At 42.8% G+C, this 19742-nt stretch overlaps 1 protein-coding gene across 1 annotated transcript in view; it reads left to right on the top strand.

Moving 5' to 3' along the window:
- Positions 1–19742, top strand: part of DGAT1 (diacylglycerol O-acyltransferase 1) — a 151983-nt gene that overhangs the window by 44125 nt on the left and 88116 nt on the right. The window contains exon 2 of the mRNA XM_078686451.1: positions 14509–14596. Coding sequence (XP_078542577.1) covers positions 14509–14596 — 88 coding nt within the window. The remainder of the gene's footprint in view (positions 1–14508; positions 14597–19742) is intronic.

The raw sequence follows: 19742 nt of genomic DNA, 5'->3' as shown, positions 1-19742 counted from the left end.
CAGGGAAGACATGGCTTTTTGCAGCTTTATAGCGGGAGCTGAGCCCACGAGCACCAGTTCAATTACACAACGTCAGATTTTAATTTAGTAATTTTTTTAAGGCACAAGGAGAATAGGTGTTTTGCCCAGAATCACAGGATGTTGCACCAACGCCGGGACTTGGCACTGGTTTCCCTGTTACAAAATCGACTGCGCTGCTGGCCGTAACGCCACATACTTTCCCCATATGCCGATTAATCATATATTATTTTTTTAAACAGGCCTGATACACTCATTTCGTAAAAATTGCTAGAAGAAAACATATGTGCCAAGTCACGTTTCATAATTTGGTGAAATTTGCAGGTTTTGACGTGTTTTTGTGCGCATTGCCTTGGAGCCCAAGCAGTTCTGTTTGCCTAGGCTCCGCCCAACCGCGAAATAATTATTTCCTGTCCTCTAATTTCGTACAAATTTCAAGTAACTTTGCAGCATAACTTTATCATGTTTAAAGATGTAGACATTTTCTCTACACATTTTATGGGGACAGCTGCTGAAAGGAAAGTTCCTTCAGTTTTCTGTTAATTACAGCGCTATCCAGTGCCAGACTCGGACTTTCCCCAAGTTTCCAGGCCACCTTCACTGGGCAGGGGCACGAGGTTTTCCTGCTGGATGGGGCGGAAAAGTCCTGGACCATGGTGACCGAGGAGATGCAACCCCTGCCCGCGACCCCAGCTGCAGAATGACTTTTGGTCATTGGTAAACACAGGTCATGTGTGTTACATAAGGCCTGTCTCATGGCACTGTGTCTCACTTGCACCGGGAGGGGTTCTCTAGGCGCTACCCCAGTGAGTGCTTAATTTGTAAAATCAGAATAAATGCCAGGGCGCTCTTCTTCAGGAGGCCACTGCAGCTTGCACCACACTTTGCCCCTGCCGGCACTGCCAACGGAAGTATCAACACAATTACTAGCCATCACACTCCTACAGGTGTGACAATCTTCACTACTTCAGGCCCCCAAAGATATAAGATTGGCCAGGGCGGCGGGTAATAGTAATTTTTAAAATATATTGAATTAATAATCAACTGTTGTTGTGGTCATCTATAAATTAGCCAGACAGCACCACCACCTTGTGGCAGACTGTGAAAAGAACCAATGTTGACAATTCAGTGCCGGTTCCGAGCATCGGAAACCACCAGCTCAAATTAAGCACTGCTGGGAGTTAAGGATCGCTGGTTTGAACTGGCCCTTTCATCTGTGTCACTGTTTGGTGCCCACTCCTATAAAGTTCCACTGCTGTGTACAGAACTCGCCGTTGGCCTATATGGAGACTGCGTCTGGTGACACTGGGCAGCGCGTCATACCCGCGCGTGTGCAGTGTTATATATGTTCCTGTGCATGGTACATAACCTGAAGCTCTGCAGCTTCCATTTTGGAAGCCAAGGGCCTGGAAAGGTTGGTGCAGGCGAGGACCACTGCTGCGACAGATGGCCCCTTTGGACCAAGTTGAGGGAACTTTACAGGATTTGACATCCACATCCCAAATTTATAGGACCAGACACTCATGCAGGCGCGTTTCTAGAGATTGCTCTGTGGCCCATTCAAAGCCCATTCACAAGCAGAAAACCATCTTTTGTTCTTTTTCATCAGGAAAAAATTCACACAGGCCAGCAGGCTCACAATCTTAGCCAAATTATACACCTTTCATCTATAACGCCAATGCCCCGTGTTACTTTAAGTGCCTGGGTACAGCGGAGAGGTCACAGTGGATGGTTGCGATTACTGTGTACGTGTAAACAGAGGGGTACCCGAGACACCCCTACTGTATCGAGACCGCAAGCTTCCGTCACACAGTCAGTTAAAACAGTATTATGGCAGAAGCAGTGTAAAGGATTTTGCCATTGCAAGAAAAGTGAAAAATATGCATATAATCTGTATATAAATCTTAGTAGTGCTTTGTTTTCTTTCTGCTGGGACTACATCCCTAATTTATGGCCAGTCCCACTGGAATTATGTGTCTCAGGTAAACCAAATTATGTGACAAGGTTGACTAAATTATGTGGCAAAAAACCTAAATTACTCTGCGTAATGTGGCACATTTTGTGATGTTGTTCTTTTATGTTTACATTTTTTCACGTGAACACTCGGTAAATGCGACTTTAACACTTGAATGCAGCAGTAGGCAACTTAAAGGTGACCAGTCAACATTCGCGAAGAGCCTTCCATAATGCAGCACACTTGGCGGTGTTTTTAGTACCCTTCGATCCGTTTGAGCTAGAATTTTCTTTTGTAAATATCTGGAAATTATGCAGCAGATCATGGGTTATATATGACTAGCGTGGCAAATCCATTGCTATGCAGAATATTCTGCAGCCGCATAATTCCTGTAGCCCTGCTTATGGCACTATAGGGAAACATCCTTTACAACGAAACTTTTACAACGCAGTGCTTTTACAACGCAGGTTTTACAACAAAAACCATTACAACGCATTGCGCTGCGGGGCGCTCTAGGATAGGGAATAGATTTAATTTACTATCCAACACCTTCCCTAGTGTCCACGGGGACTGGAGTTGGAATAGTAAATTAAACTATTCACTATCCAACACCCCAAAGCGCTATGCGTTGTAAAGGTTTGCGTTGTAAATACTGCGTTGTAACAGCATGCGTGGTAAAAGCATGCGTTGTAACGTCATACATCCGGCACTATATTAAGCAAAAAAAAGAAATTATAATAGTAAAGTTTCGAGTCTTCAGTGAAAAACTTGTCACTTTTCACTAATACAACACCGATGCAGAGAGGGAAGGAGCAGTGCAAGAGTCCATTATGCAAAGAAAAGCACTGGCCAGTCTGCCACTGTCCTGCTTCCTGTCTCCCAAGGTGCTTGTAGAAGGCGGAGCTCGCTAATATAATTAGAAAAAACTTAATGAACAGATACCCCACTATGGGGCAACAATGCCTCTGCATTTATTCTCTCCCAACATATTCTCTTATTTTGTCACCTGAACAGGCAGAAATTGATGATGGTCAGGGCCTGTGGCATGATATGATTCTGCAAATGCACCATTTTATGAGTAATTATGAAATTGTCTCGTTTGATACATAATTAGGGCTACCGGCTTTATGGTATTTATTTTTCTAACATTTCCGTCTGTATTATCCATATTTATTTTTTGTTAATTTTATCAGTATTTATCCATATTGAGTTAGGGGTTTTTGTAAAAATTAAGCTGAAATTAGTATATTTACACATTTTTTTAACCAATAAATATGCGCTCCTGCTTGAATATCTGCCAGGTTTCCGTTTTGTGAACACCTGCAAAAGGTAAATCAGTGCACCTGTATCAATATATGCAAATTTCAGGATCAACCTTGTGCATATCCACTGCTGTTAAAGCCTCTTTACTAAAAATCCTTTTTATTAACCCCCTTATCTATCAATCCACACATCTATTGGCATGGCAGATAGTATTTAGAATTACTTAAAAAGCAACCCAATTTCCGTTTTTAACCACATTTAAAAATAAATACAGACAAGAAAATGAATGTTTTCTGTTTGTATTTATCTGTAAAAGTCAGTAAAAACGGAAAACAGGGAGCCTTACACATAATCCGTCATCTGCTGCATACCATGCTGAGTTTAACAGAGTGCCTGTTGCTGCACAGTGGAAGGCCCTTCGCAAAGGTTTACTTGTCACCTTTCAGCTGCTTATTGCTGTAGTTGTGTGTTAAACTGGTACTAATGATATGAAACATTTTTCCAGACCGTTTTAATATGTGTAAAACATGACGAAACACTTAAATAATAGTGCCTGCAGTACGCTGTGTAATTTAGTCAGCCTTACTGAATAATTTTGTCCTCCCCGTTGCATAATTCCATAGTGCTGCTGTTACTCCTCCAGTCCTAAACTGATAAGAGAACATACTGGGCTTATGCACTTGCTTTGGAGCTGTTCCTCCAATCTGACGCTTCAAGTTCAAATCTTGCTACTCGTACTTATTTTTCTGAAAAAAAGGGTGAAACATTTGAAGAAATCTGCATGGTCCACTCAGATATTCTTTTTCCGAAAACTATTTTTCTGGTTTTTGAACTCTGTACACTTTACCCCTACTAAGCGGGAGTAAACTGCTGACGGAACTGCTCCGTCATCACTGCGGTAGCGCTGTGCTGATGACGGAGCGGTTTCGTCATGGCACGCCCGACGCGCCTGCGCGGCGCTGATTTCATGCCTGCGCGGCGCGTTCTATTGAGCGGGCAGGGCCATGACAGAACCGCTCCGTCATGAGCACAGCTCAACCGAGGCTGGTGACGGAGCGGTTCCGTCACCAGCATGGGCGCGCCGCGCGCCCCCCCCGCCCCCTTAGCGCTGCGGCGGAGTAGCCGCCGCAGCGAAGGTGTTAAACATGGTTAAATTGGCTTATCCCTAATTGACACATTTAACTGGCCTATAAGTCCCTACTTTATCGTCTAGAAAATGCTCCCAAGGCCTGGAAGTTAAATGTCCCATGTGGAGGGCAGCACCCATTGAGGCACATTTTGTGTTAGTATTCCTCTGTTATGTTTACATTTTTTACACGTTTTTATCTTGGGAAAGGTTAATCCTCGGTAAATAGTACTTAAACACTGAAATGCAGCAGTAGGCAACTGAAAAGTGACCAGTCGAGATTTGCTAAGAGCCTTCCTTAATGCTGCAACACGTGGCGGCGTTTTTAGTAACCTTCAATCTGTTAGAGCTAGAAACAACTTTGTTTTGTTAATATCTGGAAATTATGTAGCAGATGATGGATTATATGACCACTTGCAACTTTTTCCCCACCCTTGAGTCACCCCCACCCACTAGCTAGCGCCATTCATTAAAAGTGGCACACCAAGGCACCCTCCTCAGAACACTCTCTGGGCCTGTGGACGATCACATTAGGACTGAAACTGTTGTCTGTACCTTAGAGGAACCCCAAAGGACTAGAGCTGCTCTCTGCTGTACCCAGGACAAAGTAGACTCCAAGGAGTGAGTTGACTGACCTTCCACGAGCCTACAAGGACACAAAAAGCCTTTTTACTGAAGTGCACAGATGACCATTGGCAACTGGACCTGGACTGAACTTTGCAGTTGGTCTTTGCCTGACACCCTGGGAGTATTTAAGTGACTTGCCCGGAGTTTCTTGGGACCATAGAAGTGTACTCTTGTGATTGTTTGGGCACAAGAAGAGTTTGGAAACGTTTGAAAACTTTTCCTCCAGGGCTTCTGCGGGACATGCTGAGGCAAGTATCCGACTGGCACTTCCTCAGTGTCTGATTGAATTTCAACTACATTCTCCTCAGAGATCTCCTCACCTCCCAAAAATCTTAAACTTCCATTCTGATTTGGGACTTAAAAAATGTTCAGCAAGAAATTTCAAAATTGTTACCGGGACCAGCCTGCTTCAAGTATCTGTGATTTGGTTCTGTGGCAGCGGCTACAGTTTCAGTGACTCCCTCACAGAGAGGAATTTTCTTCCCAAAAAGTCACAAAGTCCCTTTCTGAAGTGGTACTTAAACGGTTTTTAACTTTTTGACCTCCAGACTTTCACCAGGACCATTCCACCTAGTATGTCCAACACGAGCTCCACCACGGTTGGCCTCAAATCGCGTCTAGGTCCCAGTCTGCCCTTACCATTGGCACTTTTTGCTTTTTGGTGCTATTTTCACCTAAAAATGTAAACTCGTGTCTCCGGTTCTCCTTATTGGATTTTTGTTGTTTTAGTGTAATTTGTTTAATACATTATACTCTATTTTTCAAATTCAATTTGTTTGACATCTTTGTTACTTAATATTTTGACTTATTATTGTTTTAGTATTGCATAAATAAACTAAACTTTTCCCAAAGTTAAGCTTGTCTGCTCTGTGCCATCATTACCAGGGAGCTGAGCTAACAATATTTTAGTGACTTTGAGGGTTCTTCCTTACAATAAGTTTTGTTCATTGAGGTTGGAAGTCGCCTACCCCAAATATTAATCGCATTTCTTACAAACTGCAAGCACTATAAGAAAAAACACTTTGTCATACAATCAATATAAAAAATTCTGAACTGCTAGGTGTCCCTGATGTAGATAAACAACACACTTCTTTAACCCCTTCCATGCTGATGACGGCCCCCAGCCGTCATGCACTATGGGGCTCGTATGCTGATGACGGCTGGGGGCCGTCATAAACCCGCCACTCGCGATTTAAAAAAAAAAAAACAATTCTGAGCTGCTATGTGTCCCTGATGTAGATAAACACACTTCTTTAAGATTCAAATAAATGTGGTGTTTTTGGGCACTTCCAAAGGTAGCATTCATAATTCACTTAGAATATTTATGATAGTAGCTATAGATTAACTACTAGCTGTAGAAGCGTTGGTGTCCTTTCATTGTAGAATAGATCCTGAAAAATCCACAGCCACCTTCAGAAGTGTGGCTTCGATAGGTAACAAACATGATTAAAGATTCCAGAATCTTGACAAGAGGAAAAGGTGACTGGGCACAGAGACGAGATTCAGGTTGAATAGTGGAGAATGTGCGGGGAGGAAAGAGGTGTAAGAAAAAAAGAAAGGGAAGAATAAGATAGAAGAATGGTAATGAAACAGGTGGATGAAATGAGTAAATAACGTATTAAAAGAGAAGAAATATGACAGGGTTGTTTGGTGAGGAGCAGGGGGGTGATAACTGTCAAAGAAATGACGTTGTAGATGATGTGAGAGGAGTATTGTTCGAAATAGGGTTTGTGGTTGGCAGAGGTATGTACCCTGTCCAAGCAGGATTCACAATCCTATTCAGGGAAAGTCGGGCACACACCATAAAGAAACCTGTGCTCACCCTCTGGTAGCTTGATACCGAGCAGTCAGGCTTAACTTAAGAGGCAATGTGTAAAGTGTTTGTGCAACACTTCAAACAGTAACAGTTTGAAAAACAGATGATGATTTTATAAATAAAACAAGACCTAAATGACAAAAATCCAACAAGTAAAAGTTGCGATATGAAGTTTTAAAGATTACATGTAAAAATAGCGCTTTGAAGGAATAAGAGCTTATGAGAGGTATCTTGTCATGCTGGACCGGTGACAAAGTCAAGAGTTTACGCTGACCGCGATGTAGCACAGGTCGGATACAGGAGCCATGCAAGGCCTGCTGAACAAAGTACCTTGATCCTGAATAGCGAGATGCGGGGTGCAGCCAAGCGATGCGTCGTTTCGATCTTGCAGTCGAGGTGATGTGTCGATTTTCTTCAAGCAGTGGTGGCGATGTGCCCGTTCCGAATACGAGGTGTCGAGCGGCATTGGTTCCATAGACCATGCACTGGGTTACTCGACGCAGTCGAGGGCATGCATCTATCTTTCCATACTGCAGCCATATGCACCATCCTACTTTCAGACAACCTGAGTGCTTGGCACATGGGTGGGTAGCTAGGGACACTGAGCTGCTCATGACACCAAAGGAGATTGGATCACAAGCCGCATCAGCCACTGCCCCCTTGCGAATAGTTGGACTGCTGATTATCCCCGTCACTAGATACTTTAAGTATCACACTTGCATGTCACATGTAGCGCTACGTCCAATACGTCATGTTCTGTTGTATTCTCAGTTTGGATCATAGACCACCCCCTCTTCTCTCCTCCCCCGCAGGCCAGGAGTGACATGCAGCACTGCACCTCAAAACACTTCTTGCAGTTTCCTTGTATGTTGGGACTCATGGGAGGCGTGGGTTTCTGTTGATTTAGTTAGTTTGTTATAGCAGATAAACGGAACCTCAAATGGATAATGTTGTATGTACACCGCTAACCTGCTTGCTAGAAGAGATATCTGTAAACAGCTCGCATAAACTTTATATCGCGGCCGGCCCAACGGGTTGTAGGCGGCATGCTGTGTTTAAAATGTTGCTATTCTACCTGGCGTGAAGTACATGCCTGCGTTACTTTGACTGCAAGTGCTGCCGGCCTGCAAAATCTTTCCATACTGCAGCAGCGGCGCCTTGGTTTGATATGTCAGTTCTTTAAGGTGATACACCGATTCTGCTCTGGCAAGAGACGATGCATAGGTTCTGCTACACACAGACAAGACATGCATCGGTTCAACTGGAGCTAGCACCTGGGTCCACTTCCAATGGACCATGAGCAAGCAGGTGGTGAGACTTTGATATCCCTCAGTCTCAAAAACCGGAGGCAAGAAAAAAAGCCGATGGAGATCATTCTGTGTTCAAGCAGAGTCCAGTTCTTACTCAGCAGGGTCAGAGGGAAGCAGGGCAGCACAGCAGAATAGCAGTTGTTCCAGAGCATCAGTCCAGCAGAGTGACAGTCCTTGTAGCAGCACAGTCTTCCTGACAATTTCTTTACACTTCCAGTAGTGTCTAATTTGGTGGGGTCAGGTACCTAGTACTCGTATGCAGTTGTGCTTTTGAAGTGGGGTAACTTTAAAGAAGGATCTTTGAAGTGCACAGAGGTCCTTTCTTCCTAACCCTGGCTCCAGACTCACTACAGGGGTAATCAACCCTTTGTGTGGGGACAGGACACTGCCTAGGTGTCGCCTCCTCCCTCCTGACTGCCCAGGATGTGCCATCAGGATGCAGACTGGCACTCGGACACACATAACCTTCCTTTGCATGTGTGTGTCTGTCTATAGGGAATGCACAAAGTCAAGCTGTCACCCACCCCAGACGTGTATTGGAGACAGGCTGCAAGCACACTGAGCTTGAAGAGCAGAGAAAGGCAACTTTACAAAAGAGGTATTTCTAAAATATGTTAAATCCAACTTTACCAGTAGAGAGATGTTATCATTACCATTCCAACGATCTAAAACTGGACCGAGCTACTACTTCTCAATCAGGAATTACAGCTCAAAAGTGTTATAGGGAATTCCCAGTGTTAATGTATGAGATGAGTAGGCCTCACAGTAGTGAAACATGAATAGGGGTGTTTTTCACTATCAGGAAATGCAAAACGTCAAAGTACATTTCCTACCTTTTACTGACACAGCATCCTGCCCTATGGGCTACATAGGGCCTACGATAGGGGCGACTAATGTGTAATAAAAGGAGAGTTTAAGGCTTGGCAAGGGGTTTTAAATGCCAAGTCAACATGGCAGTAAAGCTGCACCCACAGGCTCTGTAGTGGCAGATCTTGGATGTTTAAAGGGCTACGTGTGTGTGTGGCACAGTCAGTGCAACATTCCACTATTAGCATCTATGTTCAGGCCCTGGGCACAGGTAGTGTACATTTACTAGAGATTTACAGATAAATTAAATATACCAGTTTTGGATAAACCAATGTGTTTAGGGGAAAGGCACATGCACTTTAGCACTGGTCAGCAGTGGTATAGTGCTCAGAGTCCAAAATGCCAGCAAAAAGAGCTTGCAAAAGTGTGGGGGATGGGTACACATGTACTGAGTCCGGTGATGAGGTGAGCAGAGAGAGAGTAATAAAGAATGGTGTAGGATGAAGAGAAAGGTGATTACATAGGAAGGTCATGAGCAAATCCTAAGTGGTGGAGCTGAGTCAGAAAAGGAATGTGAAGAGAATGGTGGATAGTAGTCGAACAAGAAGTGGAGATTGATGGACAGGGAGGGTGATGGGTAAAGAGGGGGTGATGGGAATGGGAAAAACTGGCGGGAGACAGGGGAACGGGAGAGAAGATGACACATGCCAGTCAGTATTTAGGAGAGACAGTTCAATTTCAAGGCACGTGCATGGTCTGTATGTTTCCTCTTTGTTTTGCTTAAGAGGCATTCTGCTCAAAAGACTGATCAAAAGTGGTGGTTGAGAAACTAGTCATCAAATTACAAGTCCAGTGTCCACCCTCGAAAGAGGTACTATTCTGGGTAGAAACAGCCCGCGTTTGATGTCTGGTTTTGTTTTGTTGCTTCCTTTGATTGCTCTTCCAATTGCTACCTCGCTTATTTAGTTAAAATACACAAAATCCATGTCTTTCTAGATTTCCCGTATACTCATGAGTATGTGCTATGCAATCAAGGCCTTAGTGCTGCCACTGTTAAGGATGTGGTGAGCTACTAGTCAAGAACTGATTCAACGTCAAATAAGTGCTAAGCTCGGTTACGCACACCTATGCACCCACACAAACACATACACACCCCTTATTCCTTTAACGCCTTAACCGCGGCGGCAATTCCGCTGCAATGCGGGCGTTCTAATGAGTGGGCGGGGCTGCGACGGCCGTTGGACGTTCGCAGCACTGGGGAGGGAGTGCCCCCGTCGGCTGTTGGCCGACAGGAGCACGGAACGGGTTAAATACACTATCATTATAAAGTAAGCAGCAGCAGTGAGGGTGAGGTGGAGAGAGGGGAAGCTGAAACAGACGGGCGGGTAATCGGGAGGAGATGGAGGCAGTAGGAAGGATAGTGAAGAACATTAGGAGAATGGTGAGGGGAGAGAATGAGTGGAAGTCAGAAAGGCAAGACAGTGAACAAGAGTGAGAGGAGGTTGATAGCCAGAGAAAGGTGTCATGGAAATAGAGTGCAGTGAGAGTAGTTGAGTCACAGTGAGAGGAAAGCCAGGCATGGAGAGGGTGAAAGTACGATAAGGCGGAAAGCGAGGAGGGTGAAGTGAGAGAAATTGGGTGAAGTGGAGAAAGAGAGGCACAGCAGGGAAACGGGTGGATAATGTGGAGAGAACATGGTGAGATGGGGGGAACTAGAGGGTATAGTGAGTGGGACAGCTGGGTAAAGTGGAGAGAAAGGGCAGTGAAGTTAGGAGAGAGGCGGGAGTTTGGGAATGCAGGGACCCTTTGTGGTTGGTCGTATGGCTGCATATGGAGATTGAGGAGTGCAAGAGACTCTGACACCTGTTTAATGTTGTTTTGACTATAAATGTTTTATTTAAGTGTATTTTGACCAGCATTGCAATGACCCTTTGACAAAACCAATAAGCCTACCTCTTATACATTGGCAGTGACTTGCCTTAAAAAACATCCCGAGAAATTCACTGGGAAAAAAACATTAAAGGGACTTTATGGTTAGGAGAAAATGTTCGGTGAAGCTTTCAGTTAAAACTATTTTAAACAGACAAAACCACTGAAATTCACCCATTATAGTTATCTCAAGTAAGTATAACTTATTGCCTAAAGTAGCTGTAACTCACGCCATGTACTGATAATTAATTCATATTACATCACTCATGATATGTTCTATTACGTCATTCTTATCCCTGCAACATCTGAAATAACATCCTTTATAACCCTGCATGGTGTGGACACAAGTTATAGGTTCTATAGGGCACAAGTTCTAGTTATGTTTTATGAAGTGGTATCAAATAAAAAATAAAAATGTTCATATCAAATATCACTTCACCCAAACATTTCCAAAAGTATGTTACCTTCACATCGACCAGATCATGAAGAAGTTTTTGAGGATCGATCAAGGAGGTTTAAAACGTTTAAGGGAGGGTCCATTCAGACCACACACATTCCTTTATCAGACACATTGGCCCCTCCTCTTTCTGTTCTCAATCTTGCTAAAGATGAACAACCTGGCAGGCTAGCTCCTCATCCAGAGGAAAAAAATTAAGTAATTGAAAACTTCAAATGTGTTTTTCAAACCATCTTGAAGGACCCAGATCATAGAACCTTGGACAAAAAAATGCCATCTCTGATTCCTTTGTCGCCGAATCCTAACATACGGATTGACGTCCAGGCGACCTCTCGGGTGCTCCAGGGCGACCATTACTCTTGTTTATGCTAGTTTCCTGAAATGACAAATAGCGAGGTAACTTCTATCCCCCCCAAACAGGAAATTCAAACAGGAAGAATCATTAAAGTAACCCATCCAAGTAAGGCATAAGCAGTCACCAGAAACATAATTCTCAAATATCATAAATTAAAATAGGTACATGTGCACAGGTCGGAAAATTTGGGCCTCCATGTTCTTAATAGAATTTAATATTCTTGACACAATAACTAGAATTTTTTAATTCTATGTCGGAACCAGAGGGGTCAGATTATAATTGATTAAAGCTTTTCCAACAGGTCAACATAATCTTATTTTTATAGGGAAATGTCTGTAATAGCGACTAAAAAATGACTGGGTGCGTTTTCTCCAAGCTTGGAAGAGGTGAAGTCGCGTGGTCCAACTTGAGATCCTTTGATCTGTTTAGTGATTTTTAAATTTGAAAAAAGGAAAATGGCTATTTGTCAATTTTGATAAAATATACATAGATATAGTTTAACTGCCATTTTGGATTGACCACATCTGTCAAAGAAAAATTGAAATGGAAAAAATTGATCTGCGTAGAGAACCCTGCCCTGCTTTGGAAGATCTTGAAGGCCTCTAGCAGTGAATAAGAGTTGACACTTGAAGTCAGTCCTATCCCTTGGACCCAGAAAATTCCTCCGAAGGAATGCAGACATGATTCTTCGATCACGTAGGTTCCCAAATAATCTTGTAAACTCTGGTGGGACCTCCAGCTATTCTTGGGGACTGTAGGCCCCTGAGCACCGGGCAGGGTCTTGAATCGCTTTGTCCTGTGGGATCCTTTCTTTCCAGCCGTAGTGGCTTAGCATATCTATAATCGTTGTGCTTTGTTGTTGTTGTGGTTTGGCAGAAGCAGTGCTCCTCCGTAGAGTGGATCGTCTGTGCTGTCACGGAATCTACGGTAGATGTTGAGACAGTGGGGGCACATTGATGGGATTGTGGTAATGGAAACCAGGATGTACGTGATTAACCTAGTCTGAGGATCCGATAATAGCGGGGTGATTCTGAGTACTAGTCATAGCAACCAATTAACATCCATGGAGTCCTAAAATTCAATATATTTGAGTTTTTGGTTACCTAGCTATTATGTTTAGTGCACACTTGGGGTCGTCTTATCAAGCCTGCTGGAAGTATTGGACCTTTTGGGAGTGAATTGTTCTGGTTTTTAAGTGACCCACGTTTCCTGATTTTAAGTAGTCGTGTTTCGTTTAAAGAAATATCACGGACCTGAACACTAACCTTTACTGTAGGTGACCAGTGTGTGATGATGTAGCTGATTCTGGACCTTTTCCACCTCTTGGTGTAGGTCAGTCAGGCTTAGTTGAACTGCTAATGATATGTCAAGTCGCTAAAGCGCGTCTTGGCTATCCCTACTTATGCAGCTCGCTAGTGTGAAACTGCAGGCTCTTGGCTATCCTTACGTATGCCGCTCGCTAGTGTGAAACTGCAGGCTCTTGGCTATCCTCACTTATGCAGCTAGCTAGTGTGAAACTGCAGGATCTTGGCTATCCTTACTTATGCAGCTAGCTAGTGTGAAACTGCAAGCTCTTGGCTATCCTCACTTATGCAGCTAGCTAGTGTGAAACTGCAGGATCTTGGCTATCCTTACTTATGCAGCTAACTAGTGTGAAACTGCAGGATCTTGGCTATCCTTACTTATGCAGCTAGCTAGTGTGAAACTGCAGGATCTTGGCTATCCTTACTTATGCAGCTAGCTAGTGTGAAACTGCAGGATCTTGGCTATCCTCACTTATGCAGCTAGCTAGTGTGAAACTGCAGGATCTTGGCTATCCTTACTTATGCAGCTAACTAGTGTGAAACTGCAGGATCTTGGCTATCCTTACTTATGCAGCTAACTAGTGTGAAACTGCAGGATCTTGGCTATCCTTACTTATGCAGCTAGCTAGTGTGAAACTGCAGGATCTTGGCTATCCTTACTTATGCAGCTAGCTAGTGTGAAACTGCAGGATCTTGGCTATCCTTACTTATGCAGCTAGCTAGTGTGAAACTGCAGGATCTTGGCTATCCTTACTTATGCAGCTAGCTAGTGTGAAACTGCAGGATCTTGGCTATCCTCACTTATGCAGCTAGCTAGTGTGAAACTGCAGGATCTTGGCTATCCTCACTTATGCAGCTAGCTAGTGTGAAACTGCAGTGCAATCCAGTCCAGAGACATGCCGTGTTAAGGACTTTCTGCCCATGGACCGAGGCCAGACAAAAAGACCCAAGAGCATTTCTTGCTCCCCGTGGTCCAGCATAGTTTGCTTGTACCATTAGTCGTACCAATCAAGAGTCTCAGCCTGACCAGTGGAGTGAAGGTTTAGCTCTGAGGGTTCAGTTCCTCTTTGCCTCTCCGGCAGTAGTGGTAAGTTTGACTCTTCCATGAGTCTTTTAAAGGAAAGCAAAAATGGGGAAGGTGGAAACAGAAATGTGGGGTTGTAAGGACTGTGTAAACCTTGTAGGTGTAGAAGAATAAAAGACCTGAGTAGATTAAAAGAGCCTGGTGGCCTTCCATACTGTAAAGATCATTTCTATTGTAACTTATTGCTTGTGAAAGCATATCTTCAAGTTCACTCCTTGTGTAGCATTCTAATCTCTTTCTCTTTGAATACCCATGTGTGCCTCACCTTTAGTGTAGCTGGCAATTTTTCCTCACTATCCGCGCCATGAAACCCTTGGGTGCCCGTGCGCTTTAGAAATTGTTATTAACATAACATAACATAACAAATGCAAACCTCTAAGTTCTACAGAATGCTCGAGCTGTTCTCTGCTGTCTCCTTCCACTCACCTGAGTCCATGCATCTTCTTTCCCCTGACCAGATGCCACAAGCTGCAGGAGTCCCTGCTCAGCTCCGCCAGCGGCTTCAGTAACTACAGAGGCATCCTGAACTGGTGTGTCATCATGCTGGTGAGTAGCAGTGAGAACCGTGCAGTCTTTCGTTGAATGATAAAAGACTCTGCAAAGCATTTATTTATTTTATTTATTTATTTAAAAGGTTTTATATAGCGCTAGCTGGACCCAAGAGTATCAGAGCGCTTTACAGGATAAGTTACACAACAAGAACAGATCAACATAGGGCAATTTGATAACATCGAACGAGGCATTTGAGTCTAACGAGCGGATAAGGATAAAGAATACTTCAGAGATCACGTAAAGAGAATGAGGACTGTTGAATAAGTAGATAGAGAAGGGTTGGGTAGTTAGATTGAGGATGAAAGAAGGAGAGAGATTATAGTAAAGGTAGTAGGAAGGAGTGAGTAGAGGTGATGCAAGGATTACAAGCATTACATTGAATACTTTCAAATTATATCAAATCTTGATTACCTGTTCGTAAGCTTTCAGAGAATTACGAGTCATGACCATCTCTTATTTAATGCCCTCAATAGCTGGACTGTCTCATGAACAATCTTTGAAATCATCACTGAGAAATCTTTTCCAGAGGAAACCTATGACATTAAAACGTGATAATTTTAACCGGGTGCTCTCTAAGCCTTATAATGAAATGTCCAGACGTTTAGCCTCTTATATGTAAGCTAAAATTCATTAACTTTGTTTTCTCATACTCCACTGTCAACAAGATAGCTCTTTTCGAGTGGCCGTGACTAAAGTAGTTTGTTTCAAGATGGGCTTTCCAAAATTAAGAGGAGCATAAAGAAGTCCTTTTATAACCATTAAGTATCAGGGTCTCCAGTGAATGGTCATCAATGTACCATAGAAATCTAGGTTTCTTCAAAAATCCCATGATTTCACTTTTTGAAACCATTTGAGATAATTTAACCAATTTCTCATAATTTTGTAAGCAGTTCCATTTTTGTTGAGGTCCAGTCTTTAAGTAGTACAACAAAGCAATTTGTTCACCTACATAAAGCAGATCAATTCTTAATTACCAAAGAAAAAATTTGAAGGAGAGGATGGAATTTAGAGACTCGTGTAGATGGTGTGAGGAAAAAAAAGTAGCCAAAACGCAGCCTTGTGTTGCACAATTGTACCCTTCTGTTTATTGAGAGTGCCATTTTCCGTTACCCAGTAGGATTTGCACCCACGTACCTTGATGGAATTCCATTCGCAAGCGTAAAAAAAAAAAAACTTGGACAACTCTTCTGAAGGTTCTTCTAGGGTATATGGAGGTCCACTTTATCAAACATGCTGGTGAAATGTATGCACGTGCCGTAAGCTCTGTGCTGTTCCATGTTAACATTGTTCAATTAAACCCAGCAGGGCGGAGCAACTCTCCTTTGTTGAAGAGGATGATGAAAACAATGTCCATGACTTTGGAGTGCCCATGGATTCAGAGGTTGAATACGTGCTTTGAAAACTTCCCTGACCTGCCCAGCAGAGTAGTTGTCTGATCTTTTGGCTTGTGGGTAGAATTAGGCCACCTTCCGTGAACATGGAATAGCGCCAGTAACCGGTATTTGAAAGGTGTGGCTGAAGGAAGGTTGTCCACTCCGCATGGATATGTTTGATAATGAACATGGGCAGGGCATCTGGGCCCTTATTAATTTGGTAATATCTTAAATCTTGAGAATCTGTTAGTTCCCATATATTGTGCTGAGTGACATGTACTCCTCTTCCTGTGGAGATTGATTCCATTTGAGTATAGCACTCAGAACTAGAAGGTCCAAACCAGGCGCTTGTTTTGCTATTGTCATTTATGATTTTGTCTGTGCAAAGCTTCTTGCTGCCTACTGAATTCACAATGCCTCTAAGAAGCTACATTGCCCTTTTATAAACCACTGTGCAAGCAAGGCCAGTGTTTATCATTAAAATAGGCAAGCTTTTAACCTTTTTTCTGAAAATGAGATTTGTTTCTTTCTGTAACTTGGCAGGTTTATAGCTCCATAGCCTGGCAGTGGTGATGGGATGGTGGCCCGAGAACTTCCATGTTAGTGATGTGACACCCCTCTGACACAGCACGGGCCAGGCAGTCGATGCTTTAAAATTGATTCCTGGATATATTGGTGGTCAGTGAAGTGACTTCAGATATGAGTTATATGGATTTCGGGTGGGGATATATCGAAGAGCTAGAACAGCAGTTTTTTTTAACCCATTGTTGTCACTGTACGTATTTTTCGGGTACGTCCAGATAGATGGATTGTCAGAGTGCAGCCCGGAGTGGATGAGTGGATGTTTATCATTGGGGTCTACCCGCTGTCTCCATATAAGGCAGTATTCTCTTCAGAATATGTAGGCTGTAAAAGTAGGTGGTGGCCGCATTGGAAGTTTGTGGGTCTAAAGACTTGTTAGTATTGATAAGAACCTGGAGATGCTGGACTACCTGTGGAGAATTTTTTCTGACCAGGATATCCAAGCCTGATCTGTATGTGGAGATGAAGTGAAAAAAACAAAAGTTGTGGATGGATGTACATTTAAAAAGTTTACAGTTCTACAAGCTTCAGTTTAAACCCGCAGCTCAAAGTCGTCGGTTTGCATAAAGGCGGCCGGGCATTGTAGGAGCTTGACAGACCCCTTCTCAAACCAAGAAATGAGATGGTGTGGCTGGGGTAGAGAAGAGATGCATATACTTGGGATGAGACCACTGGGTAGAAGATACAGATTAAAGAGTTGGAGAAACTATGGCATAATATACCTAGAATAGTTTGTAGTGAGCAGGGACGGGAGACTAGGTACAAGATTATTCGTCATTGGTACATGACCCCACTAGAACTCCATGATTCTACTCGCAAGCAGATGGTAAAGGTTGGATGTGGAGAAGAGGGCTCCTCTATACATATGTGCTATGTTGGAAGGAGATCCTGAGCTACATCAGGGGACTTTTGTCCCTCCCACCTGACCCAGCAGTCGTAATTTTGGGAATTAAACTAGTGCAAAAGGAACACTTATCAAAGAGCGATTGGTCACTTATTGCCCTTGTCTACTTGTGGTAAACAAAAAAACACACTCCCCTGGAAAGATGGCACCCCCCCGGAGTCATGGAGCAGACAGACTATGGTCCAATGGAGGTATTACAACATAAGAGATTTTGAATATTTTGTTTTGTCTCCATGTTTACAGTTTTGAACATTACAATTTGTCAAAAAAGTTCTATAATCTCTTTTCTGAAAGATGTTTACTTTTTATCTCTTGCAATGAACATCTGTTCTTTTTTTTTTTTTTTTTTTTTTTTTAAATGTATTTATTTTTTATTTGACTGGTGTTCTTGCCATTTTTTAAATGTTTTTTACTAAGGAGTACCCCTTGGACCAAATTGCCTAATTCCAATTCATTGACTCAGTTTTATGGTTGCAGTCATTTTATTTGTCACACTATGGATAGAGACCTTTGCATCCAAGCTGAGTGGGAAATTTGTTTATACTCCTCAGTTAGCTTCAGTCCATATGCAGACATTTATGTAGACGTCTTTGCTTCCAAAGTACACAAGGGTTTTTACAAATTAAAAAAATACAAAGTCAAACATAGTTAACTGCGGCTGGATTGCAAATGGATATTGAGCACAATGATGTGTTTCCTGGTAGTTTCATCATGGACTGTCATCAGTCTTTCAGCTTGTAATCCTCCTCAGTCAACATTATTCCATCAACGGGCAGCGTTGGGTATCTTTACAGTTTTACCCAGATTGCTTTCAGCGTGGCCACTCTTGTTGTTATTTTCACCGGTTTAAAGTAGATTTGATGCAGTCTCCGGTAACTCTGTGTGAGATCCAGTCTCTGGAGAGTAGAGCAGACAAACATTCGAGGGACTCTCCAGACTGACACATTTCTAATCTTAAAGAGAGGCCAAGCATACAAGTCAGTTGCATCCTGTTTAATCAACAAAGCTAAGTCCAGCCACCTTCACTTCTCATGGGGCATACTTCCCTTCGCTATTGCCTTGCTGGTACCAACTACTGTTAACACATCTTCCTTGGCAGTTCACTAAAATGTGAAAATGTTATGGACCGCTGAATTTTTAGCAGTATATTTTATGCGCCCGTTAGATGTTTTGTATGTACACGTATTGTTGCTATGTGTCGGTCTATTCGTAGGCTGTGATGCTGAAACCTTTTGCATCGTATACGTAGCTTGAACATATTTTTCACTATAATATAACAAATCTACAATAACCAGAACAAAAGCGGGTGTATACAGAGTACGAAATATTAGATTGGGGATAAATATCCCTGCTCACCTGGATCACTTGTGCAAAGCTTGACTGCACCTGATAACATGTACTTTTTGTTAGAATTTTAGAGTGAGTAAGACGCTGATCATGATTTAGCGGAGAGAGGCCCTGGCACTCCTAGTTGTCTAGAAATGGCAATAAAGGTTGGCCTGTTCTTCTACATTATTTGTTATGACCGCATTGTTGTCTTTAAGCCAGTTTGACCTTTAGTAGTTACACCAGTCTGAGTCCAAAGCAAGAGAGTGAAGCAGATCCGTTTTGGAAAAAAGTCTGAGGTACATCTGCAAGAAATACAGTCTGGTTAGAAAACATCCCCCGGTCTCCTATCTTGCTGACTGCCGGAATACCTACCTTGCATAGCATTGTTCTCTAGACTAACTATTTCAAATTTCCCTCCTTAAAGCTCTGATTGTTCCAGGTGTAAACAGTTTGTTCTTATTTAGGAAAGATATAGTAGTGATGGGATTAATGGGTTGTAAGACAACCTGCAGCCTCTCCACCTACAAAACTGACCCTTTGAAATACCAGGTGAATCACTTCCAGATTCTGATCTCTGGTCCTCCCCGTCGGGTGTAGATTCTCTGTATGAGAATAAAGATCAGAGTTCACCATTTCTTGACTTGAGGTCTGGGCAGCAGTCATCCAAAGAGCAGGCCATGTATTTTTCTTATCTAAAACGTATCTCCCCTAATACTGTGTGCTGGATAGAATGCAGAGGTAGACCAAGAATTGTTAATGTGCTAACAAAATGTGTTATGTGATCAGAAAAAAATGAGAATGTAATGCTGTGGAAGTGAGTGGGGTACCGCAATATTAAATGGAAAAATGTATTCATGGATAAAAAGTACACTGTAAACATATAATGAATTTAAATTTAAATTCAAACCACTCTAGGAGCACAGGCTTAGAATAGTGGGGAAAAAACAATCAA

This window comes from Lissotriton helveticus, chromosome 4_1 (assembly GCF_964261635.1).
Source record: "Lissotriton helveticus chromosome 4_1, aLisHel1.1, whole genome shotgun sequence".
Lineage (NCBI taxonomy): Eukaryota > Metazoa > Chordata > Amphibia > Caudata > Salamandridae > Lissotriton > Lissotriton helveticus.
This window is presented reverse-complemented; position numbering and strand designations above follow the sequence as displayed.